General features: G+C 42.8%; 1 protein-coding gene across 6 annotated transcripts in view; it reads right to left on the reverse strand.

Annotated features, from left to right (window-relative positions):
* The window catches only part of NIPBL (NIPBL cohesin loading factor), a 242,831-nt gene that overhangs the window by 103,092 nt on the left and 112,738 nt on the right, over positions 1-27,001 (reverse strand). For all 6 annotated transcript variants that reach the window (XM_077462850.1, XM_077462847.1, XM_077462848.1 and 3 more), the window contains one exon: positions 22,637-24,820. In XM_077462850.1, the coding sequence (XP_077318976.1) occupies positions 22,637-24,820 (2,184 nt within the window). The remainder of the gene's footprint in view (positions 1-22,636; positions 24,821-27,001) is intronic.

Here is a 27,001-nt window from a genome sequence, read left to right on the forward strand (position 1 = left end):
GACACTCAGGGCAGATCTATTTCAACATCGCCTGATGGATAGAAAATGTTTTCAGTAATAATTTTAAAATAAAAGTGGAAGTAAACCCTTCTATAATTTTCAGTCAAAGAAGCTGCCATCTTGGCCTCTAATGATTCTTCAACTGCCATAATGCTGCACATGTGTTCAGTTATGAAACCAGCCATTGGATGGTTTGAAAGTTTGGTTGAGAGCACAACCAATGTGAAAATTAGCATTTCCGGCATGCCGGGAATGTAAGTGTCTTTTGAAACTGGGTTTACTCCCGCTTTAAATAGTGGTATGATTAAAATAACTGCAGTATGTAAACAACTCTGGACACCCCCAACATCAGTGGCCAGTGTAGAAACGACCCCTTACATTGGTAATCAGCAGTATATTTCTCCCTATTGTTGGGTCAGTATAAGCGGGAGATCAATGCTCAAAGTAACACCAACAACCTCAAGAGGAGCCCTGGCTGAAAAATGCTGGTTTAGGGTCCATTAGGAAACTATACTCTAATTTTAGGTCTATGGGAAGCCAACCCATTTGGGGGGGGGGGGTCTTTCATTCTATTTTGTGGTAGACTTAGGGTCGGCAGTCACTTTAAGCTGCTGTCCTGTTTTATTTTCATTTTTGTTGGCAGCACGATCCTACATAAAAAGTTGTCCATACTGAATCTGAACTCATGCGAGCGTACATCCTTGAGATGAACCCACACTGTTGTTGCTCAGTGTAGACCCGTAAACAAAAGCGAGTAGTCAGTGGGCAGAGCCTGCTGAATATACACTACGCCTTTAGTCACTGAAGCCAAAGGTCATTCATTCAGGGCGGACATGTCAATCAATGCCAATAGGTGTGTGATGCGAGGCACTAGCCGCTTTACTGATGTTGACAGGTCAGCCAATAGAGCCCTCTGGAGACTATGCTGGATGCAGGTAAACATGAGCTTGAACTTCTATATACGCTCCGCAAAAAAAAATAGGGTTCCAAACTCAGTACAGTGGACACAGATTTTTCTATATGGTTTCCTCCCACACTCCAAAGACATGTTGGTAGGTTAATTGGCTCCTATCTAAAGTGACCCTAGTATGTGTATGAATGCGAGTTAGGGACCTTTGAATGCAAGCTCCTTGAGAGCAGGGACTGGTGTCAATGTACAATATAGATGTAAAGCACTGAGTAAATTGATGGAGTTATGCAAGTACCTGTAATACATTTTTTTTTTTAAGCAGCTCCAGATTACAGAGCTGCTTGCAAGCTGTGTGTATGGGCCCATAGGATAGAACACCGCTGCGTTGCGATCCTTAAAATAAATGCATTACAAATCTAAAATTGGTAAGTTTTTTTGTTGTGCCGTGCACAGGGGTCAAAAGGATAGTATCAAAATATTCTAATGCAGAAAACATATGTCCTTATGACTAGAGACTGGTGAGACGGACGAGATTTCGGGGACCAAAACATATCGGCCGAAAAAGGTGTTGGCATTTTGCCGATGGAGAAAAATGTGTCGATAATGGCATATTTCTTGAGCTTTTCTTGCACAAAAGGTGCAGATAATGGCTGACAAAAAAATACATATACATTTAAATTCACGATCTCAATTAAAATTTTATTCTATCGTTTCATGTGACAACACTGAAGAAATGACACTTTGCTATAATGTAAAGTAGTGAGTGTGCAGCTTGTATAACAGTGTAAATTTGTTGCCCTCTCCAAATAACGCAACACACAGCCATTAATGTCTAAACCACTGGCAAAAAAAAGTGAGTACACCCCTAAGTGAAAATTTCCAAATTGGGCCCTGTTAGCCATTTTCTCTCCCCAATGTCATGTGACTCGTTAGTGTTACAAGGTCTTAGGTGTGAATGAGGAGCCAGTGTGTTAAATTTGGTGTTATCGCTCTCACTCACTGGTCACTGGAAGTTCAACATGGCACCTCATGGCAAAAGACTGAAGATATGAAAAAAAGAATTGTTGCTCTACATAAAGATGGTCTAGGCTATAAGTAGATTGCCAAGACCCTGAAACTGAGCTGCACCGTGGCTAAGACCATACAGCGGTTTAACAGGACAGGTTCCACTCAGAACAGGCCTCGCCATGGTCGACCAAAGAAGTTGAGTGTGTGTGCTCATCATATCCAGAGGTTGTCTTTGGGAAATAGACATATGAGTGCTGCCAGCATTGCTGCAGAGGTTGGGGGGGGGGGGGGGGGGGGGTAGGGGGGGGTCAGCTTGTCAGTGTTCAGACTATACTCCGCACACTGCATCAAATTGGTCTGCATGGCTGCCATCCCAGAAGGAAGCCTCTTCTAAAGATGATGCACAAGAAAGCCTGCAAGCAGTTTGCTGAAGACAAGCAGACTGAGCACATGGATTACCGGAACCATGTCCTGTGGTCTGAGACCAAGATAATAGGATTTTTAAAACAGTTGACCTGTAAAATCCTTTTCTTTGAAGTACATCATGGGACACAGGACAATAGTAGTTACTATGTGAGTTATAGCCCACCTTTAGGTGATGGACACTGGCACGCTCTAAGATAAAAAAAAGTGCACTGCCTATATAACCTCCTCCCCCCCCCCCCCCCCACTACTGGGAGTATCTCAGTTATTTCACCACTGTCTAATGCAGGGCTTGACAAATTTGCTTGGATTCTAGGGGCCAGCTAAAAAAAGTTAGGAGCCAGGTTTTTTTTGGGGGGGGGGGTTTAACAATCGACAAAGCTATTTTACTTTTTGCAATAAAACATATCCAATAAATGTTGGCCAAAACGCATTCTTCTACATGTCTTTGGTAAAAAAAAAAAAAAAAAAAAAAAAAAATCACAATAAGTTTATATTATTACGGTATGTTTGTGTGAAAGTTAGTCTACAGATTGTTGTATATACACTGGAGTTATTTTATTTTTTAATACTAGTAATGGCGGTGATCAGCAACTTAGAGCGGGACTGCGATAGTGTGGCTTACTATCTGACACTGGGTCGGAACTGCTACTGACATCTCAAGTGACATCAATACAGGGCCAAGCAGGGAGATGACAAATTTTAATTAAGAAAAAAAAGGTTTTACTTAAAATAAAACCAGCCACCCCACACTCAATATTAGGCAAAAGATGCCTGCAATCACTTCCTTCTCTTCTCCACTTTGGGAAGGAGAGGAGCGGGCAGTGAAAACAGGCAGGGGAAGCTCCATTAGCATTGCTTGTCTTGTCATACCAACGGCCACCACAAGAGGGCGCCAGATTCCAGAAGGAAGCATAGAACTACAGAAGGCTGCAAAGCCACGGCCTCAATTACCGGCCAGCGCAGCCCGATGCGATCGCACGCCGGAGGGGCATTGAGACGGGATGCCCCAGATGTGCCGCCCCAGGTCGTTAATTCTAGTCGCAAATGCGACCTGGCGCCCGGGACTTGTCAAGCCATGGTCTAAGGTGTTGGTCACAAGTAAAGATGAGCACTCCTTGCTGGGGCTAGCCATGCAGCCGGATCCATTCAAACTCTCTTTTAGGCCGAATTGAATGGTACCCGGGCCTCGTGTATGAAGAAATGAGGTCTTGCCTCTTTTTAGAGAGCTGGACCCTGGGATCCAGTACTTTTGGTAGCAAGGCCAAAAAGTTTTACTGGTGGTGGTGTTATTACAGGCTCAGGATTGTGAGTTTCCTCGAGGATCCCCAGCTCCTGAAGGTTTAATGGAACCCACTGTGAAGGGTGAAGATTAAGTCTGTTGGTTTTACCACAGAAAAACAGTTTAACATGGGTTCTGTGTCTCATGATGTACTATAAGAAACACTTATTTGGTTGAGATGGTGTTAAGTGCGTGGCGGTAACCAGGTGAGGAGTACAAAGACAAGTGTGTCTTACCTACAGTCAAGCATGGTGGTGGGAATGCCATGGTCTGGGGCACTACAGTTCACTGAGGAAACCATGAATGCCAACATGTACTGTGACATACTGAAGCACCGCATGATCCCCTCCCTGCGGAGACTGGGCCGCAGGGCAGTATTCCAACATAATCCCAAACAACTCCAAGACTACCACTGCCTTGCTATACAAGCCAAGGGGGTAAAGGTGATGGACTGGCCAAGCATGTCTCCAGATCTAAACCCTATTGCGCATATGTGGGGCATTCTAAAACAGAAGGTGGAGGAGCGCAAGGTCTGTAACATCCACCAGCTCTGTGATGTCGTCTTGGAGGAGTGGAAGAGGACTCCAGTGGCAACCTGTGAAGCTCTGGTGAACTCCAAGAGGATTAAAGCAGTGCTGGAAAATAATGTTGGCAACACAGAATATTGACACTTTAGGCCCAATAAGGAATTTTTTTTTTTACTTAGGGGTGTACTCACTTTTGTTGCCAGTGGTTTAGACATTAATGGCAGTGTATTCAGTTATTTTGAGGGGACAGCAAATTTACACTGTTATACAAGCTGTACACTCACTACTTTACAAGTGTAATTTCTTCAGTTTTGTCATGTGAAAAGAAATAATAAAATATTTACAAAAATGTGAGGGGTGTACTCACTTGTGAGATACTGTATATACATTTTTTTTTTTAAACTGACATTTTCGGTTTTGGCACCAACATTTTTATTTCCACACATCTCTACTTCAGACTGCCCTTGTGGAGTAAGAAAAATCTCCCCATCAAGGAAAATGGATTACAGATACACAGGGCATTTGACGTTTGTCTTGCTTTGGATCAAACTTTATAGACACGTCTTTTGCCTAGGTAGATATGCAAGTGTTAATTTTGATGTTACCACAAGCTAGTATATTTTAAATGTGTAACATTTTAGAACCAGTACAGAGAGAATACGAGATCTAAAGTAGTCTTATAAACATGTGTATAATGTAACGATAGTTTGAAAATATGAAGCCATTCAGCAATTCATTCAAAAGGCACAAACTACTTCATTCATAATGGAGAGCCAGAAAAGTAATAAATTACAATGAATGCATACATCTTGATGTTGTACATTTTAAAGCTGAACAAATCATTTATGCCCTGCAACCAAAGTATTCTCTTTAAGAATTTAAAAGAAATACATTCTAAGCTTTTATGTGATTTAATCAAATAAGGAAAGCCCCCTGTAGCACGCTTTGTCATCGCTGAATACGATTATAGAAATGATTACGGTTATTGTCAAATAAAAACGGTTACTTCAGCAAGATGTGCGACCTGCAGCTAATACACCACTTGTGAAAGATGACAGCTGTTTTTAGATGTGTCAGATTCATCCTGAGATATACGCTTAGAACTCACAAAATATATTACTGAAGAACAATTTGCTCATCAATAAAGCTCTCACAAACTGGTGATACCTAGGGCAAGCTGTGCTATTTTTACTTCCCTCTTATCTAATCAGTGGATGAACTGGTTGTGTTTTTATTTTTATCAATGAAAAGTACCAGACAGTTAAAACACGTGCTGCGTGTGTTCTGCTATATCGCCACCTTGTGGCAGCTATTATAATCAAAACACTACAAGAAAGAGAGGAAAAAAATGTTTTCATTTTGCTTAACCTTTTGTTGACTGCAGATAACGTATTCTGCATTTTTGCATTATTTTACTTCTCAGGCTGCTAGGTTTTACCAGTTCTGTGAAAATATTTAAGAAAATACCTTTTTTTTTCCCTTTTTTAAAACTATTAAATATTTTCCTTTCAATAGCTAGAACAGAAATCATGGAAACACATTTTACACAAAAATGCACCAAGATGCCAACAAAGTTTAATACCCATATAAAATAGCCACAAAAATGACAAGTATTTGGTATAAAACATAATATGAGGCGCAAAAAAGTTTTTTTTAAAAAAAAAAAAGCTTAGCAAAGTAAAATTTGCAGTAGGCAGTTAATTTGAATAAAGTAGAGAAGGGGTTACAAGCTCCAAAAACGTATTTGGGCGACAAGCTTCACACAATGCGGTTCGTCAGGAGTGCTGTGTGATTTATCATGCGACATCGCGGCCCAACCGAACCATGTTTTTAGGTGCCATTAAAATGACTGGCATCTGAAATGTGCGATTTGTCATTTTAAAAAAACGCAGGCAGATTCAAAACACCCAGGTGGTGTGAATGCTTCCTTATGGAGATTTCCCTTAGCCAAAATAGGGAGTGAGAACAAACCTCAAAGTGAGGGAATTCCTAGCTGGCAGCAGCAGTACAGGCAGTCCACGGGTTACACACATGATGGGGTCTGTAGGTTTGTTCTTAAAGTGTAATTTAAGTCATTTTTTTCATCTCTCCATCTATTACATTTTCTGTCTTTGTTGTTTTAACTTTGGATCGTAAAACATTTTTATTCTAACAGTAAATACCTTATACAGCCCACTTCCTGTTTCTTGTCTGGTCATTAGCCTAGGCTTAAGACATCATGCACAGCACTCTTGTGAGAGTTTGCCAGGAAGGGAGGGGGGTGAGTCATAAGAGGCCAATGAGAGCTGCAGAGCTGGGGGTGTGAATCCAGAAAGTGAACAGGCAGCAGCTTTATCTGCTCACAGTTAAAATGGCTGCAGTCAGCCTCAGTGCAGCATATTTGGCAAGTACAGAATCACAGTATATATATATATAAAATAATATGCAAAGTGGTTGGGGAGAAGCTTCAGAATGGCAAAGGTGTTTTTATTACAAATTATGTGAGCAGACTGCAGTTCCTCTAAGTTGAATTTGTTTGCAAGTCAGAATAGGTAAATTTTTTAATTATAGCTCCAGCCCGAAAAAAATGTTTTTACGTTTTTGGATAGAATAGGGAAGTGTTAACACCCCTGTAACATTTGTTTTGCTGTCTGTGCCCCTGTTCAGATGATTTCAACTCACTATCTGTCCCAATGACAATTGGATTTTGAAAATGGGTTGTTGTGGAAACAAAGATTTTTCCCCATGATAACCTCTTGCAGGGGTGAATTTCTATTCCTAGGGGTAGATTTCCTCTCACTTCCCATCATGGCCCTCTGTTTGTAAGTAGGAGGCGTTTGTAAGTTGGATGTTTGTAACTAGGGGACCGCCTGTAGTGTCCCCACTGGATAACGTCCCCTCTATTACTGCTCTGGAAACAACCCAAATTTGGGGATTTTCTTTCACTTTCAGTGATAGTACACAGGACAAAAAAAAAAAAAAACAAAGAAAAAAAGAAAAATAATAAAAAAAAAGAACACATACAGCAATAAATATTCGACTGATGTTACAATCCCTCTCCAAAACAAAAAACATTGCCTATCATTTTTATACTTTAACACAAATGAAGAAGGCAAGAAGCTGCGTCAGAGAGCTCATCTGTGTGAACACAACCAAGAACCGCACAGGCACCAGTAATTACAAGTTTGCGTCATTTATGAGTTAGCGTCTCAGTCCAGGTAGACACTGACCTTGTGTGATACCTGCATAAACTTGGTGCCATCCTTAAGATAAAGGAAAATCAAAGGCATTATCAGGGGGTGGGGGGGGACTGTGGTTTAGGTGCCAGGTAATACTTGTGTTTAGTCGGCCATACATGGACTGAAATTTGGCTGATTCAGCAGGCACCAGCCATATTGTGATACTTGTACAAGCTCTCTATGGATCACCTTGTGTACAACCAGCATGTCAGGTTTTTGCCAAAAGATTAGTGCAGCCGGCAACAGTAATCACTGTGTACTGCCAGCAGAACACAACGCTGTAGGGGGGCAATTCCCCCAACACTGACTTGTTGATGGAGGAAACAAGCAATTTTCTTTCCTTCCACCTGTTGAGTTGTAGCAGTCCGAGGACTTAAAATCCCCGCTCTTCTCCCTGCAGTGCCTGTGGGGCTGAGCAGAGACTCTGATTGGTCAGTGCCAGCACAGAGCATCAATCCTGGAAGTGCTGCACAAAACAGCAGGGATTTCAAATCTCTGCAACGCTATACCAGATGCATAGAAAATACATCTCAAACAATCATGTACACTAGACCATTACCAATGCAGCTCATCCTGACACTGACATGGGAAAGGCACTTGTGGAAATGGTATACAATACAAAATCAAGAGTAGATGGCTGGTTACAGCAATCAAGTCACATTACTACAATCCATAACCTCCCTGTCCAATACTGTGTGCCACAACTACATAAACAGTAAAAGTTCTGTCTGCTGTTTAAACAAAAAAAAAAAAACACACCACCATAGCAAAAGTTTATACAATCACCTGGAAAAATAATATAGTTTACTTACTGAAAATGTTCAACCTTTCTGGTGTAGCTGACAGACAGCTGAAGAGAAATAGGTTTGCTTATTCTTAAAAACTGCCCTGGAGTGGTAACAATCATTTAGAGACCTGGGGCTTTCCAGCCATAGATACCTTATTAGTTACATGAAAACAAGTGAAGTGGATTACGTTTTTACAGAAACCACACAATGGAAGAGATAACACAATATCAACACTGAGGCAGAGCACAACAGGAGAATAATTAGAAAAAGCTCACAATTCGACTTGTTTCATTTTGTTAATGATAATCAATATTAAAATAGGATACTGAAATGTGTTGGTATAAAAAAAAATAAAAAATTCTATATAACTATTAGGCCAGAGCTTCATTCAGGGCCTAGCAACCAATGCTCAAAAAGGTACTTAAAGCCGAGCTCCACCCGAATTACTACTTCTATACCTATAGGATTGTCTTGTTGTCTAATTGCTGGATATCCCCCTTACCTTGCTGCTGTCATCTTGTGTCTCTTTTTTAAAATTTCCTGGTCCTGGAGATTCCAGAAAGGGGCGGTGCGACTGCGGATATGGGTGTGGCTTCAGCAGCAGGTCTGCGCTTCCTGTTGGCCGCACTGGCTCCTGGGATCATTTTTCAATTTCCCAGGAGTCTGTGCGGCGCCCAGGCTCGAGTTCTTGTTGTCAGCGCTCAAGTTTTTTGATCTGCACATGCGCGAGACCGGCGATTGAAGGGGCGGTGCATGCTGGGACATTAGCAGCACAGTGTCCCGGAAGACAATGCCTGTGGGCTTCACATGCCCATAGGCAAGATGGAAAACGTCAGGAAACGTTTTTATAAAGTCTACACTATACGGAAAAACAGCAGCAGGAACCTTAGAAAACATAAAAAGTAAGTAAAACAATTATAAAACGTACTCCTTGCCATTTTACAAAAAAAAACAAAAAAAAAAAACGTCAGTGGAACCCCGCTTTAATCATCTTTGCTATTATTCAGTAATTTAAAAAGACAACAAACTTTCCTACTTACACCTTGTGGTTTTCACCTACATAAGATGGGCATTGATCGTATAGTTTCATGGTGTCAGTGTTTGCCCTGTACACAGTGTTTTCCGTTTGTATTTAGACATGAGACATGCGGCACGGCACAGGTTAAAGTATAACTAAAAGTAAAAATAATTTTGTTTTTGGATAGAGTGGAGAGAGATTAGAACGCCTATCAGATTTTTATTGCTGTCTCATTAGGGAGATTCACAACCTCGATTTGTCCCGTATACGATCATAGAGCTGGGCAATTTTCTTTAAAAAAAAAAAAAATCTGCAGTTTAAAAAAAAAAAAAAAAAAAAAAAAAAAAAAAAAAACCCCCGATTCAAATTTATTTTTTTGATGGACACCGAGCCAGTCCCTAGGAGCTGTTTTTAGGCGAGGCTGCCATTTTGGCCTAGTCCACGGCATCCAGCCTCGCGGACTAGACTGAAGCCAAGCCTAAAAACTCCTGCCTACAACTCCTCGGGAGTCAGCTGACACCACACCGGTCCTGAGGAGCTGCAGGCAGGAGTTTTTAGGCAAGGCCACAGTTTAGGCCTAATGGACTAGGGCCTCATGCGTCCGGCCTCATGGACTAGGCCGAAGCCGCGGCCTCGCCTAAAAACTCCTGCCCGCAGCAACTGAGGACTGGCACTGTGGTGAAAAAAAAAAAAAAAAATCTAAAATAATTGATTTGCTTACATTTTTAATCGATTTGACCTCTCAACGCGAATCAAGATTTAAATAGATTTTTTTCCCAGCCCTAGATTATCATCAAAAGTAGAAGTAACAAAAATCTAAAATTTTTGGTTGTCACTAGAAGAACAAGGGGAACATCTTCCAATGGGGACACTAGTCCTGGTGACTACCATGGATTCGTTCAATTTGGAGGTATTTCCTCTCACTTCCTGTTTTGGCAATGGGACAGGAAGTGAGGGGATATCACCTCTAAAATTAAGTTTTACCTTTAGTTCTACATTGATGCACGAGCTCTATATTCTAAAAACGAACACTTCCTGTGAAGAAACTACATATCCCATCATCCCTGGGTCTCTTAAGCTGGTGTTCTGTCAAAATAGCCAATTCATTGAGATCTGCAATCACGTCACTTCTGGTTACTGTAAAGCATCAGTAATTGGAGATTTAGACGAGTTGCTGTTTTGACACAACACCAGCAAGCGTGTACACTCTGGTACACGAACAGTTTGCTGTTTTGACAGAAAAGCGGTTCAGGAGGAAAAACTTGTCACCGCCTCGGAGGCAGCCATGTTGTTGTTTAGTAACAGGTGGACTAACAATGTCCACTCATAATATCATGTACCAGAGTTTACACGCCACGGTTGTCTGTGTTGTGTCAAAAAAGCAAGTCGCCTAAATCTCCAATTACTGATGCTTTACAGTAACCGGAAGTGACGTGATTGGAGATATTGAATTGGCTATTTTGACAGAACTATGGCCATATATGGATCAAAATTAGTTTGGCTCAGAAGGGACCAGATGAACGTCGATGAACGTTGATCCATGAATGGGCAGGCTGGTTGTACAGCAGCCTATCTACCTCTGTATTAGCAGCCTGTCGGCTATAGTTGGCAGCGCTGACTAGTGTATTCTGATGGTGGGTCAGATTACAATAGACCAGCGGGGGTGGGTATCCCCCATCCACATTAAATGTGTGGATGGGGAATCAAATTTTTATTTTTTCCCCTCTCTTCAACCTGATCGTTGAGGGGGAATAATAATAATAAAAAAAAAAAACTCATCTATGGGCTACTGTGGTCTAGTTCTTCTGCAGGTGAGAGATAAACAGTAAATAGATCTGACTGACACAAACAGGCAGAGCCATTAACAGAGATCACCATGCAGTCTTTCATCACATTAGCACCCACATATTTGTGGGGCAACGCGGAGGAAATATCGAGACATGGATTGGATGCGGTCTGACCCAGAAGTAGTAGTTGCCTGTCTGTTTAGCAAACAGGAATAAACTAGGTGAATGAATATATGGACAGGTACGAATCAGTCGTAACACTACAAACCGCAGCCACAACATGTGAGCCCATAAATACATGGTAAGATAAACAACATAATGAATATATCTACACCAATACCTAGTTGAAGAAATAAATACATTTGAAAGTGTACAGTGCCTTTAACCTCATATGGCTCCTTAACCAGTTCCCGACCAGCGCACGCCGATGTACGTCGGCAGAATGGCACGGGCAGGCATATTGGCATACAGGTACGTCCAATCTCTAATGCCGCCCTGCCATAGCGAGCGCGCCGGCACGCTCACATGCTGGTCGGGACCTCCGTGAATCCTGTCGTGGGTCCCACGGACTCGTTCGCCGCGGGCATACCCACGATCGTCTCACGGGGCGGCTGAATGGAGAGATGCCGTTGTAAAGAGCATCTCACCATTCTGCCTAGCAACTAGTGATGCTGATCTCTGCTCCATGTGATTGGAGCAGAGATCAGTGTTCACTAAATGAAAGCCCAGCCCCAACAGTTAGTGACACACCCCTAGGAACACTTAACCCCTACACTGCCACCCACTGGTTAACCCCTTAACTGCCGGGGTGAATAAAAAAATCAATGTGTGTTTTTTTTTTTTTTTTTTTTTAATATGGGATTTTTTTGATTTGCATCTCATTTTAATAAAATGCTTTTGGAGTAAAAACCTAAAAATCTAAAGAGTTTTCTATTGGTGAAATGGAGCTTGGTAGCACGAGGCTGTATATTCTGCAATATTTACATTTTTTGGTAAACTCATTCAATGAATCCAAGCTCTGCAAGCTGACATAACATGCACTGCATTGATGCATTCACACAATTTCACAGTAACCACGAGATAAAACAAAGTTCAGGAATTTTCCTTTATCCCATTGTTTTGCAAATTTATGTACACTGCAAACTGTATGATTGTTTGAAGAGAAAGGCATCTGTACCAGGCTGTGTGAGGAGGAAGGGCAAGCAGTGAAAGTGAAACCTCATCAGCTTATAAAACCTGTGATCTTTCTGTACTTAGCTTGAAATGCTTTATTCCACACCTTTGAGGAGCAAAATGGCAGCAGGCCCTAAGAGAGATCGTGTTTGGGAATATTTACTATCCTGACAGCTCATTAATCTAAATAGGAAACCTTCACTTTGTTTGCAAATATTAAAGATTCTAACTACCAGCAAGAATGAGTCCTTACATTTAACCAGTTGCCGACCGCCGCACGCCGATGTACGTCGGTACAATGGCACGGGCAGGCATAAGGACATACATGTACGTCCCTTGCCTCCCGCGGGTCGGGGGCCCGATCGGGCCCCCGCCCGGTGCCTGCGGCGGTCGGAATTCGTACGGGAGCGATCCCGGACGAGGGGACGGCCATTCATTCATGGCCACCCCCTCGCGATCGCTCCCGACGAATAGAAATCCCCGGTGACATCACTTCCTCTCCTGTAATGTAAACACAGGAGAGGAAGTGATGTATTCTCTCCTCCGTGTCGGTATTTTTCGTTCCGACACGGAGGAGAACGGATCAGTAAGTTGCACCAACACTCACACACACAGTAGAACATGCCAGGCACACTCACACCCCCCCTTTACCCCCCGATCACCCCCCCAATTACCCCTGCCCCCCAGTCACAGTGACACCAATGTCATTTTTTTTTTTTTTTTGCATTGGTGTCATTTGTGACTGTAATAACTGTTAGGGCAGTTAGAGTTAGCCCCCTTTAGTTCTAATGTACCCCCCTAACCCCCCCAATAAAGGTTTAACCCCGTGATCACCCCCCGTCGCCAGTGTCACTAAGGCTGGGTTCACATTGCAGCGGTTTATGAGAACGAATGTGATTCGCACCGCACTGCAGTGCAAATCACATCCGATCTCTGTGCGATTCGAGTTCAGCCATTCGCCGCACCCGCCGCACCCGCCGCAAATTCGCACGGGACCCTTTTTTTGGCCCGCAGCAGAATCGGATCGCATGGGTGTTCACACCATGCGATCCGAGTTTGCAGATCGCACTGCGATATGCGAACTGATCTGGGGGTGTCAGTAACATTTCACTGACACTCCCAGCAGTTCGCATAGGGCAGTGTGAACTGCCGCCGGGAGGCATGCGATGCGGGAACCCGCCGCGGATTCGCGGCGTTTCCGCATCGCTCCAGTGTGAACCCAGCCTAATAAGCGATAATTTTTCTGATCGCCGTATTAGTGTCACAGGTGACGCTAGTTAGGCAGGTAGGTATTTAGGTTCGCCGCAGCTTTTTATAGCGCCAGGGACCCCCATATACTACCGCATAAAGCCCCCTGATTGCCCCCTAGTTAACCCTTTCACCAGTGATCACCATATAACTGTTACAGGTGACGCTGGTTGGTTAGTTATTTTTTTATAGTTTCAGGGCACCCGCCATTTATTACCTAATAAAGGTTTAACCCCCTGATCACCCGGCGGGTGTCATTTGTGACTAATAACTGTTAGGGCAGTTAGGGTTAGCCCCCTTTAGTTATAAGGTACCCCCCTAACCCCCCCAATAAAGGTTTAACCCCGTGATCACCCCCCGTCGCCAGTGTCACTAAGGCTGGGTTCACATTGCAGCGGTTTATGAGAACGGATGTGATTCGCACCGCACTGCAGTGCAAATCACATCCGATCTCTGTGCGATTCGAGTTCAGCCATTCGCCGCACCCGCCGCAAATTCGCACGGGACCCTTTTTTTGGCCCGCAGCAGAATCGGATCGCATGGGTGTTCACACCATGCGATCCGAGTTTGCAGATCGCACTGCGATATGCGAACTGATCTGGGGGTGTCAGTAACATTTCACTGACACTCCCAGCAGTTCGCATAGGGCAGTGTGAACTGCCGCCGGGAGGCATGCGATGCGGGAACCCGCCGCGCATTCGTGGCGTTCCCGCATCGCTCCAGTGTGAACCCAGCCTAATAAGCGATCGTTTTTCTGATCGCTGTATTAGTGTCACAGGTGACGCTAGTTAGGCAGGTAGGTATTTAGGTTCGCTGCAGCTTTTTATAGCGCCAGGGACCCCCATATACTACCGCATAAAGCCCCCTGATTGCCCCCTAGTTAACCCTTTCACCAGTGATCACCATATAACTGTTACAGGTGACGCTGGTTGGTTAGTTATTTTTTTATAGTTTCAGGGCACCCGCCATTTATTACCTAGTCTCACTAGTGTACCCCTAAATTTAGGGGTGTCTACTTTCCAAAATGGGGTCATTTGGGGGGGGTTTGTGCCATCTTGGCATTTTATGGCCTTCAAAACTGTAACGCCCTTAGAAAGCCTGAAGGCGGTGCTTGGTTTTCGGGGCCCCGTACGCGGCTAGGCTCCCAAAAAGTCCCACATATGTGGTATCCCCATACTCAGGAGAAGCAGCAGAATTTATTTTGGGGTGTCATTTCACATATGCCCATGGCATGCATGAGCAATATATCATTTAGTGACAACTTTGTGAAAAAAAAAAAAAAAAAAAAGTTTGTAATTTTCCCGCAACTTGTGGCAAAATATAAAATATTCCATGAACTCAACATGCCTCTCAGCAAATAGCTTGGGGTGTCTACTTTCTAAAATGGGGTCATTTGTGGGGGTTTTGTGCCATCTTGGCATTTTATGGCCTTCAAAACTGTAATAGGTAGTGAGAAGTGAACTCAAAAATTTACGCCCTTAGAAAGCCTGAAGGCGGTGCTTGGTTTTCGGGGCCCCGTACGCGGCTAGGCTCCCAAAAAGTCCCACATATGTGGTATCCCCATACTCAGGAGAAGCAGCAGAATTTATTTTGGGGTGTCATTTCACATACGCCCATAGCATGTGTGAGCAATATATCATTTAGTGACAACTTTGTGTAAAAAAAAAAAAAAATTTTTTTTTTTGTCATTATTCAATCGCTTGAGGCAAAAAAATAAAATATTCAATGGGCTCAACATGCCTCTTATCAATTTCCTTAGGGGGTCTACTTTCCAAAATGGGGTCATTTGGGGGGGTTTTGTACTGCCCTGCCATTTTAGCACCTCAAGAAATGAGATAGGCAGTCGTAAACTAAAAGCTGCGTAAATTCCAGAAAACGTACCTTAGTTTGTAGATGTGACAACTTTTGCGCAAACCAATAAATATACAATTATTGACTTTTTTTTTACCAAAGACATGTGGCTGAATACATTTTGGCCTAAATGTATGACTAAAATTGAGTTTATTGGATTTTTCTAATAACAAAAAGTAGAAAATATCATTTTTTTTCAAAATTTGCGGTCTTTTTACGTTTATATCGCAAAAAATAAAAATCGCAGAGGCAATCAAATACCATCAAAAGAAAGCTCTATTTGTGGGAAGAAAAGGACGCAAATTTTGTTTGGGTACAACATTGCATGACCGCGCAATTACCAGTTAAAGCAGCGCAGTGCCAAAGTGTAAAAAGACCTCTGGTCATTTACCAGCAAAATGGTCCGGTCTGAAAGTGGTTAAAGAGCACCTGTCATTTCAGATCCATCATGGCAGCGCCCGTTAGCGGGTAGCCACTCACCTGCTGCCGCCACGTCCCTGACCTTGTCACTGCGGCATCACCAGTCCCATTAAAGTGAATGGGACTGTCGGCGAGTCAACAGCGGGTCCGAGGAGCCGCTGAGGGACAGAGATGACAGTTGATCTTTAAAAATTATGATTTAAAATCAAGCCTTTTCACTAGGGATTTAAATTGATTGAATCAAATCAAACCTCTTTCCAATAAACTTTTTTTTTTTACTTAAAACAATGGATTACAAACAAATAACTAGCAAGTCAAAAACTACCAATCATATTTCATTAGATAGCTTTCACCTTTGTTGAAGAAAAGGAGAGTAGAAACTGCCCAAAGCAACCTTAAAAACAGGATTTTCAGACTATATAATTTCAACCGTTCTTTAAACAAATGTTTGCAAACCAAGAGTGAGACTGTGATGCACCTCCCAATGCATCAGACTGTGAGCCTAGAAAAGGCTACACAGGGTGGTTTTGATTTAAATCAAGTCGATTTAAATCATGATTGAAATCACTAGTAAAAAGGCTTGACAAATATTTTAAAGAGCAACTGTCTCCTCTGTCCCCCCGTTGACTCGCCGTCAGTGCCGTTCACTTTAATGGGACGGCTGGTGATGTGGCAGTGACACAAGGTGAGGGATGTTGCGGCAGCAAGTGAGTGGATGCCCGCTAAGACCAGCGCTGTCATGATGGCTCTGAAGTGACAGGTGCTCTTTAAATATAAGGAATTATTCTTGCTGGTAGTTAAAATTTTTAATAATTGCAAAAATTAAGGTTTCCTATTTAGAAAAATAAGCTGTCAGGTTAGTAAAACAGCGGCATCAGAACAGATTCAATCATATGGTTTGTAGTGTACATAAATTTGCAAAGCAATGGGATAAATAAATATTCCTGAACTTTGTTTTATCTCATGACTACTGTGAAATTATGTGAATTCATCAATGCAGTGCATGTTATGTCAGCTTGCAGGGCTTGTATTCATTGAATGAGTCCCCAAAAATTTAAATATTGCAGAATATACAGTCTCATGTACATAACTAAGCGCCATTTCATTATTTTTATACAGGATTTATATTGCGCCGAAAGTTTGCACTGTGCTTTACAACATTAGGGCAGACAGTACAATTACAATAGGATTCAGAGGGCCCTACTCAGAGTTAACAATCTAGGAATTTCATGCTGAACTAAATTTTTAATGCATTTTAAATAGAAAACCATATTTAGATTCATTTTTACTCCAAAAAGCAGTTAATTAAAATAAATTTGGTAAAAATAAGAAAGATCAGATTTAAATTAAAAAAAGATCTGATCTTTTTTTATTTTAAATCCGATTTAAAATAAAAAAAAGATCTGATTTAAAATAAAAAAAATATCTGATTTAAAATAAAAAAAATATCTGATTTAAAATAAAAAATTAAATCACTGATTTTTTTTATCTATCCTGAGGCTACAGCAGGTCCCCACCAGTATCAGATTAGTATCCACCAGTGCAGATTATGTTACAGCATTTTATCCAGTGGTAGCAAATAGGTCTGTTGTATATAAGAGTGTGCAAATATCACGTTTCTTGGTCACAGCAAATAATCCGTTTCCAATTGTCACTTTTACAGTCCTGACCAGCAAATTACACAAAGTCATCATTTCGTTGCCAATGAATTAGAAACATGACCCTCAGAACATACATCAGGCTACAGAATTCAGCAGCCGACCAGCCCATCTAGGACCCAGAAGGCACCTTTACAGAGCTGGAGATAAATCCTCCAATAACATTATGTTAAGCCACCAAGAATCTACCAGGTCATTTTTAAGGCCATAACATTTTTGTGTTAGAGAAAATGAGTTTTGCCAAAGGAAAAACCTTTCATAATGCAACAACTTGAGATTCACAAAAGAAGACATCAATGTTTGCGCTTCCATGCTACAATGCGGAGAAAGTAAAACAAGTGCTCAGAGTACACATTTGTGCTATAAAAAAATAAAAAATAATAAAAAAAAAGGGTTTCAGCATGCACCTGAAAACCTGTAATCTTTATGGCAAAGTTTTTGAAAAGAACAAAGGCTGGCCCACCACCTTCATATTGGAGGCAGTATGGGTAGGCAACCTACACTACAAATACTGAAGATGACAGTGAGAAGTTTTTTGGAGTCTTTCGCACTTACCAAGTTTTGATCAATCAAAGCCATGCAAACCAAAATTTACACATGATGGAACAAAACCTATAAGTAGAACATTTTCTCATTAAAGCGGCATTAGACCTCAAACCAGAAATGCAACATATAACAGCTTACCAATCATTAGATGTAATGGCTGCATTAGTAATTTTAGGCTCCCCCCCCCCCCCCCCCGGTGATCTGTCCAGTAATACACCTCCTTTATTATACGGACACCACTCTGAATGAAGGCGCAAAGGGGGCAGATTTGGACAGGCATTGTCAGACTGGGGGTGTTAGAAGTACTAGTCAAGTAGAACTATAGGCAACTCTTTTTTCCCCCCATTTTGGATAGAGTAAGGGAGGGTTATAACTTTTTTTTTTTTTTTGTCATCTGTGTCCCATTGCTGGGACTTCCCTTCGCTTCCTGCCCCATATCCAAGCAAGAAGTAAGGAAATCCATGCAAATATAAAAGGGATTTTTTGGGGACCACCAGGTCACCAGAACTAATGTCCCCATTGGAACCTTTAGGCTACGTTCCCACTATTGTGACCCCCAAAGTCATGCGACTGAGTGCAGCTTTGACCCAACTTTACACTCCCCGGATCAAAGTTGCATCAAAGTAGTGCAGGAAATTTTTCAATGTCGCTGTAACTTTAAGTTGTATAGACTGGAACAGGTGCCATTAAAATCAATGGGCTGTGACTTGTCATGCGACTATGTGTCCAAAGTCACAAGTCGCACTAGTGGATACGGCACCTTTCCGTCTCATACTTTTCTGGGGACAACCCAAAATTTGAGGTTTTCTTTTTACTTTCACTGATCATGGTAAAATGGGAAAAATAGAGAGGATGAATCTTCTTAATGGGGCCAATAAAAACTGACGGGTGTTCTAATACCTCTCCACTCTTTACAAAACTAAACAAAAAATGTGGCCTTTAGTTATACTTTAAGTTTTTAGATCAGTTTTAGTTATACTTTAAATAAAGTAACACATTAAATTAAAACTCCAGGTCCATTGGAATGGGTATCCTCCTTTAAATATCTGGGGGTGCTGGTGTCCAGGGACCCCACTCAATACTATCGACTTAATATATCCCCTCTGCTCCGCTTTGTTAAAGACCGATTTCGGTCTTGGGCTGGGTTGCCACTGAATCTATTGGGGCGGGTTGGCATTTTTAAGATGATGGTGTTGCCCAAACTTCTCTATATGTTTAGGAATAGTCCTGTGTGGGTACAGGCCTCCTTTTTCCGTGAATTGGATGGGTGCCTTACCTTTTTGTGGAATGGCGCGTCCCCGCGCCTGGCCAGGGCCACGCTGCGCCTTCCCATTCATTTGGGGGGGCTTGCCCTCCCGGATGTGCGGATCTATTATTGGGCAGCAATGTTAGTCACTGCATTTTGGTGGCTGGAGGGGAGTCGTTCTAATGCTGCGGTGCGTTTGGAGGCGGCACGGGTGGGCACCCGACGAGATCTTCAGGATCTGGTTTATAGGGGGGTCGGAGCCTATTCTGATCTTCCTGTCCCGACGAAGGCTACGTTGAAGGTGTGGGTTGTGGCTAGGCGTCGTTTTTCGAGTCCCGATCGGTGGTCTCCTGCACAGCCACTTTGGGGCAATCCTGCCTTGCATCATTTTCGTACGGTTCCAGACCCTCGGGTGTGGGCTAGGTATGGGATAGCGACTCTCCGGGATGTTATGCCTACCGGTGTTCTACTGACATACTCACACTTATCTGGGAAATATGGACTCCCGGGATGGATGTACTTTCGGTACATTCAATTGCGCCATGCTGCCAGGGCCCAATTCCCGACTCCCCCCTCGATTCAAATGGATCCAGTGGAAGACTTATTGTCTGATAGTGACCTGAGGAAGCCCCTCTCTGCATTGTATACCACCTTACTGCCAAAAGACATTCCCAGGATGGCTCGGGTGTGGGAGGAATGGCGAACTGATATCCCGACGCTCACTAGAGAGGATTGGGAAGACTGCCTAACCTACGGGCCCAGGGTACTGATAGCAGCGGGGGACAAATTGATTCAGCTTAAATTTCTCCACAGAGTATACTTTACCCCAGTCCGATTGGCGAGAATGTATGCTGATAGGGACCCGCAGTGCCCCCGTTGTAGAGTACATCGTGGTACGTTTATTCATATGTTCTGCGAGTGCCCGACTCTGGCGACTTTCTGGGATGGGGTATTTGAACATATGAATGTTCGTATGGAGTTATCGGTCGTCAGGTCGCCAGAGCTTGCTCTCTTGGGGGTGCAGGAGGAGGCTCAGAGGCCGCACCACAGTAGGATACTTGTCTATATGCTTTGTTTTTACGCTAGGAAGGAGATTCTGGTGAGATGGACGTCCCCGACTCCACCTAGGGTGTCTGTATGGGAGAGTAAAATAAATGCTATGTTGCCCATGTACAAGCTGACATATTTGAGCAGGGGCTGTCCTTGGAAGTTCGACAAGGTCTGGTCTCCATGGTTTGGGCCCGCCCCTGGGTAGGTGATTAGCAGCGACGGCTAGCTTTGTGCACTTATCCCTCTGCATTTCCTGCCCCTTCTGCTGTTTCTCCTCTTTTCTCCTCCTCGTCCTCCCCCCCCCCCCCCCCCCGGTCCCTTTTCTCCTTTTTCTCTCCCCTCACGTTTCTTCTTTTCCCTGTTTTCCGGCGCCCTGCTTGTTTCCCCTGTCCTCCTCTGTCCTCCTACATCCTCTTCTCTCCCTAGTGGGTTGTGGCACTGTAATAGGCATTTTCCGGTTCACGCTGTTTTATTGGTCTTGTGATTGATAATCGATTTATGTACGTTGCTACTTCTATACCTTGTGTATGTGGATTTTGTATAATGATGATGTTCAATAAAACACTCCTGATTGTTAAAAAAAAAAAAAATTAAAACTCCAGCTAATACTTTATAAGTAGTTCCGATAATTTGTTTCCTTTTTTGGGATAAAAGTTTTACATGATCATTTTAACCTCTGCCAGTGTCCAATGATCCAGCTCATCCCTGTAACTGTAAGGCCCCTTTCACACGGGACGGATCAGTAATGATCCGCCCGGTGATGATCCGATTGCTCAGCGGGGATCGCTCCGTTGTCCCCGCTGAGCCGGCGGCGGACAGGGCGGTCTCCGCACACTGTGCAGGGACCGCCCTGTCAGCTCTCCTCTATGGGGATCGGATGAACACGGACCGTCTGTCCGTGTTCATCCGATCCGCTCTGCAGACAGATAGAAAAATAGGATTTTCCTCCGTCTGCAGAATCGGACAATTGCGGAGGCGGACAATAGCGGGTGTCTGCGGATGTTCATCCGCTATCCCATAGGAATGAATGTATGTCCGTATTTCATGCGCAAATGGATGGATGAAATACGGACATACTATCCGCATGTGTGAAAGGGGCCTAAGAGCTCTTCTGTTGAAAAGAAGAAAACAGAAGAAAGCCAGCCATAAAAAGGAAAACAAATGCAGCCATCACATATAAGAACTGGTAAGCTGAAATATAAGAATAGTTGCTTTTGGCTGGAATACTGCTTTAAACAATATATAAAAATAACAGCTTTATATAGCACCCCATAAATATTGTGATGGTTTACATTAATGCAGTTTGAGTAGGATGAAGATTTTATGGATTCAACAACATAAAAAATTGAATATACACCAAATCTCAAAGCAACATAGAACCATTGAAACTGCACGATATACACAGTGCAATGCAACACGAAAGCAGTAGCAAGTATTGTATATATTCTTAGTTACTTTATGTGTATGTGAAACAGAAGATTGAGCGTCAGCATTTTGTACACACTGGACAATTCAACAGCCAAATAACTAGGTCTAAAAATCAGCTTGCCTTAGAATATGCATATCTAGATGCTGGAGTGGTACGGACTGTTATTTAAAGCAAAACTAAACCATCCTATCATTTACAGTCAAGGAAGCTGCCATTTTAGTCTGTTTGGTCTGCAGTTTCCATGGTGTTGCACATGTGATCAGTTATGACGCCAGCCATTTGATAGCTTGACCGTTAAGTTGGGAGCAGAAGCAGCTGTGACAATTATTCATGGCATGCCTTGAATATAACGGTTTTGGGAAACCGCTAAATCAATGGGCTTAGTTCCACGTGAACCCATTCGCTGCTGCAAAATTTAGCTCTCATGTTGGCAGCAGCACCGGCAGGTAAACAGAATTCCGGACACTATAGCAGCTAGAATTTGCATATTTACTACAGCTTTGTGAAGTGATTTGGGCCAATAAATTTGAATACAAGGATTCCTCTGCTTGCAGACGTGGCGATAGGGACAGATGTCCGGATCTCCACTTCAGCCCATCAAGTGCCACCTTACATTCAGTGATAAAAGTACAAGGCTTCTGCTGAATGGCAGAGATCAACTTAAAGTGCTGGTAAAACCACTTAGTTATGATTAAAACAATCACCTCTGATTTCTGCCTTATTTCAAAGCACCTTCCAGCACTCACGTGACTCCTTGCTGCTCTCCTCTCCCAGTCTGAAAGCTACAGCGGGGCGGGGGGCGAGAACTCCCGCTGTCGTCAACCCGGAGGAGAGGCGCGAGCAGTCACATGAGGCAGAAATCTGCATATTTATACAGCACATATAAAAAATAAAAAAAAACCTAACAAGGCCAAGGTTCTTGTACTCACACAAAGTAGAACAATAAATTAGACAATAAACATTCCCATAACAATTGAGGCAATTTAGGGAGCTCAATTCTTAAGGGCCTGGAAAAAACAATGTACAGAAAAATTTAAGACATTTAATAAATTACCTTTGCTGGATTTCGATGGCTTGTTTTTGTTGGACTTCAATGAACCCTTGGATTTGTCCTCTCGTTCTTTAATTAGTTTTTGTACCTCATCCAAAGACAGCTTTTGAAGAACCACAACAGGCTTAGCACCTTTATTAATATCTTCCACAAATCCCGCTTTATCCCCCTGGTTTTTCTGATCCCCTTTTAATTCCGATCGTTTGGACTCCTGGCTAACATTGCCATCCTTATCCCGTTTGAGTTTTGGAATGACAAAGTTTTTCAGGGAACCCTGATTCCCACCCAACAAATAACTTGGGAACCCAGCCTTGTTGTCACCATGGCCTTTATTCCCATCAACCTTGCTTTTGTTACCATCGGTCCTTTTCTCATCTTTACCATCTTTCCCATCTTTCCCATCTTTACCAGAAGGCGATCTCAATGCAGGCTTATCAGATTTAGGTTTGTTTGTGTCTGGTTTGTCAGATTTAACCCGTGGGCTTCCCGATCTTGACTTCTGCTCTCCAGAAGAAAGTCTGTCCCTTGATTCATCTGAATCATGACGATGCTTTCTTTCACTTTTATCCGTTTTTGAAGGATCAGGTTTATTCCCATGCTTTGTATCCTGTTCATTTTTGTTGAAAGATCTTAGTGACTCAGGCTTCCTAACTTTTGAAGGATCCCCCTTGTCATCAGATTTTTGCTTTGGATTCTCAGAATCTCGCTTTGAAGACTCATGGCCTGGTCTTCCATCTACTCTTGACTTTGTCCCATCATTGCGACTTTCAGATCTTACCCTGGGAGAATCAGGCTTAGAATCCGTTTTATGCTTGGATGAATCAGATTTCTTGTCAGAAGAAAGCCTGAGGGAGTCTCTCCTGTTGTCATGTCTGTGTTTTGGGGTCTCAGAGCGTCCTTCACTCCGCTGTCTAGTCAAGACATGGCGCTCATCACTTTTTTTGTGACTCTCTTGTCGGCTCTCACTCTGTCGTCGTGGTGTTTCAGGCCGACCATCATTCTTTTGCTTAGGTGTTTCAGGCCGGCCATCATTTTTTTGCTTAGGTGTTTCAGGCCGGCTTTCACTTTTATGTTTTGGAGTCTCTGGACGCCCATCGGCCTTTTGTTTTGGAGTCTCTGGACGCCCATCGGCCTTTTGTTTAGGAGTCTCTGGGCGCCCATCGGCCTTTTGTTTAGGAGTCTCTGGGCGCCCATCGGCCTTTTGTTTAGGAGTCTCTGGGCGCCCATCAGCCTTTTGTTTAGGAGTCTCTGGGCGCCCATCGGCTTTTTGTTTAGGAGTCTCTGGGCGCCCATCAGTCTTTTGTTTAGGATTATCAGTGCGTCCATCAGTCCTACTATCACTTTTCTGTTTAGGTTGTTCAGACTTGCTCTCACTCTTTTGCTTTGCTTGTTCTTGTTTACTCTCGCTCTTTTGTCTTGGCGTCTCTGGCTTTCCCTCGTTTTTTTGCTTAGGAGTGTCAGACTTTCCTTCACTACGCAGCTTTGGGGTACTTGGAGTCGGTTTCTCTTCCGGTTTCTTCTCATCTTCAATAGTCTCATTGCAACTTTCATTTTGCTTAACCTCCTCCTCCCCCTCCTGGTCGCATGGTTTGGATTCTTTAGTGATATCACCATGGTTTGCCTCCGCTTTTACATCCTCGCTTACACACTCTGTTGCTTTACTCTCTACCAGCTCCTCGCTGTTCTGTTTACATATTTCAGGTTTGGCCTCACTTTTGCCATCTTCACAAATCATAGCCTCCTCCGTGCTCTCAGGAGGCTCGGCTTTGACGTCACACGGTTTACTTTCTCCCTGTAATTCCTCCTGCAGATTTTCGCTGGAATGCACAGGTGTGCTCTTGACGGGCTTCTCGGTATTCTCAGTTTCAGACTCTGACTTTTTCGGTGTCTCCGGATTGTTTTCTGGGACATTTTTTATAACTCCAGTAGGGTCGTCTGGTACGGCAGGAACAAATCCATCATTACAACATTTTGCTTCTTCTGGCTTCTTTACAAAGTCTGAATCCTGAGTTACATTTGCCTGAGAGTCCCCTCTGCCAGTGTGCAGAAGATCAATGCTAACCATTAAAGCTGGCCGTGACCCATTTCCTGCTACGCTTGCCTCCTGGGAAGCTGGTTTATTTCCTCCAGTAGCACCTCCAGCTTCTAATGGGTAGGAATCTTGTTTCCTCTTTTTTAAGGGTTTATCTAAAATTAGAAACAGAGAAGATCACATGAGAATGTAGAACTATACGATGGTTATAATGTATTACTAGAACCTGGAGATTAACTTTTTTTTTTTTTTACGAAACATCAACACAATATACATTATCAACTTATCAAGTCACATAAAACATTAGGACAGTAATTACAGCACATAGGTTATAAGGCACTACATGCAAATGTATGGCTTCTGGCAACACAAGAGGTCAAGTTGTCAATCTGCCAAATCTGTGTCTGGCTTCTCTACTCCTAAGTCCCTAATCCAGAACAACCAAAGACCAAATAAGTCAGAAGAAGGGGGGGGGGCAAATAGTTCAGAACATTAGAAATGTAGCATCAGCCAGGCAAACAGCATTTTCTTTAAGGGGGATTAGTAATGGCATCCTAAATATTTCTTTCTTGATATATAGCCGATTTGATATATTTATTAGTAAGGACCAAAAGTGTCAAATCCAGTCGTCATAAAAAGGGTTTATTTGGCAAATTTAGGATGCCATGCAGATTTTTCTATAATTTTTACATTGACTTATTTGCTATCATTTTTACATTGACTTGTTCTAGTCTTTAAACAGCAGACCTGCAAAAACAAAAACAAATATTTGACATTTGTATTTCAGCCTTGATGGCTGGTGGTAAGCCCTACTTAGCTGGGGATAGCATTGGAGTTTACAACCACATTATTATTTTGAAAATAATCACTTTATTTATAAGCTTATTAGAATGCCGTGAAATAAATTTCACTTCAGTTGTGGCCTTTGACTTGGATATACTGTTTCAGCTAAACCATGTGGCCCACAGGGCCCTCTGATGTAGCCTGAGACCTCCTGCTCTGGTATGGCTGGTCAGCAATCCCAGATCGCGGGTTGCTGACCTGTCATCCCGGACATCAGTGTTGTAGACTGAGCCAGTGGAAGAGGAAGCCGAGCCATATAAGCAACTACTTTCTCTATAGTGCCAACTCCTGTCTCAGGCAAAGTGATACCAAATGTACTACGCCTGGGACAGCAAGTCTACAGCTGGCAAAGCCTTTAGATCAGAAAGTGGAGGAATAAATGAAAAGTCAGCGTATATATCATTCACAGTTTAGCAATGGGCATAATATCAATGTTATCAGTTCTGCAATAATTAGCCTGCTTTCAAACTGATCCGCAGGTGCAGCGTAGTACACTTGCAGATGAGCTACACTGAGCCATAGATTTCTATTACGCAGGTTTGGTACACTTTTTGAAAGCATAGCAAAACTGACTGCAGTAGTTTTGGTGTGCTTTCAGAGAGTGCACCACATCTACAAGATATAACAGAAGTGTACAGAAAAGCGCAGCTAACCCACAGGTGCACTGCGTTGCACCCCCAAAGCAGGTAAACTGCAGCTTATCAGTGTGAAAGCAGCCTTATAGGGGGCTCAGGACAGCAAGAGCTTGTTTACATTTGAGGTTTGGGAGATGGTAAAATCCCATAGTTCATTGTGGGCAGCGACTGGTTACCAAATCTAATTTAAGTGGCCCATGCTCTTAAAAGGTTGAGCACCCCTGAGATAAACAGTATCAGCAAAGTAAGTGATCAGGCCTAATCAGTACTACAAAAGAATTTCAGTCGGAAAGTTTGTTTATAATTCAAAGCTGTCTTAAGTCTTGTATGCTTTTTCAGTATGCAGACAGTGATTAATAGCAAGCAATCAGAACTAATTTCTTAACTACTGTAATTACAGTAAGCTGAAATCTGGCTAGTGGCTGCTGCCGGAAACCGCTGTGAAGGGAGCAGTGCTGATGTATTGTAAATGAGTGTGTCCCATTTTTTCCGTGCACACCACAGTAGTGAAAGTTGTGAACTGAACTCACAAGAGCCAAAAGGCAAATTATCTTGTCTATGCATAAGGCTTTATGTACACGTGACATTTTACAACCTCCCCTGAACAATTTAACTTTACATATATTAAACGTTTAAAAACATCCCTCTTGTGTTTACATGCCGCGTTTAAAAGTCAAACCTTCAAAAACGCCTGAAAACGAAATGTGGCTAACTGCAAGTTACCGCGTTTGAAAGCCGTTACCGGTGTTTGTCGTTTCAAATGTCTCTGAACGTCCATCCTGAATTCTTTTTTTTGCTTTCCAAAAAATGCTTCTAAATTCAACTGCCTAGAAACGACCCAGTGTACATGTACTGATA

The sequence above is a fragment of the Lithobates pipiens genome, unplaced genomic scaffold (genome assembly GCF_037356315.1).
Source record: "Lithobates pipiens isolate NorthernLeopardFrog02 unplaced genomic scaffold, aLitPip1_a1.2 Scaffold_3, whole genome shotgun sequence".
Lineage (NCBI taxonomy): Eukaryota > Metazoa > Chordata > Amphibia > Anura > Ranidae > Lithobates > Lithobates pipiens.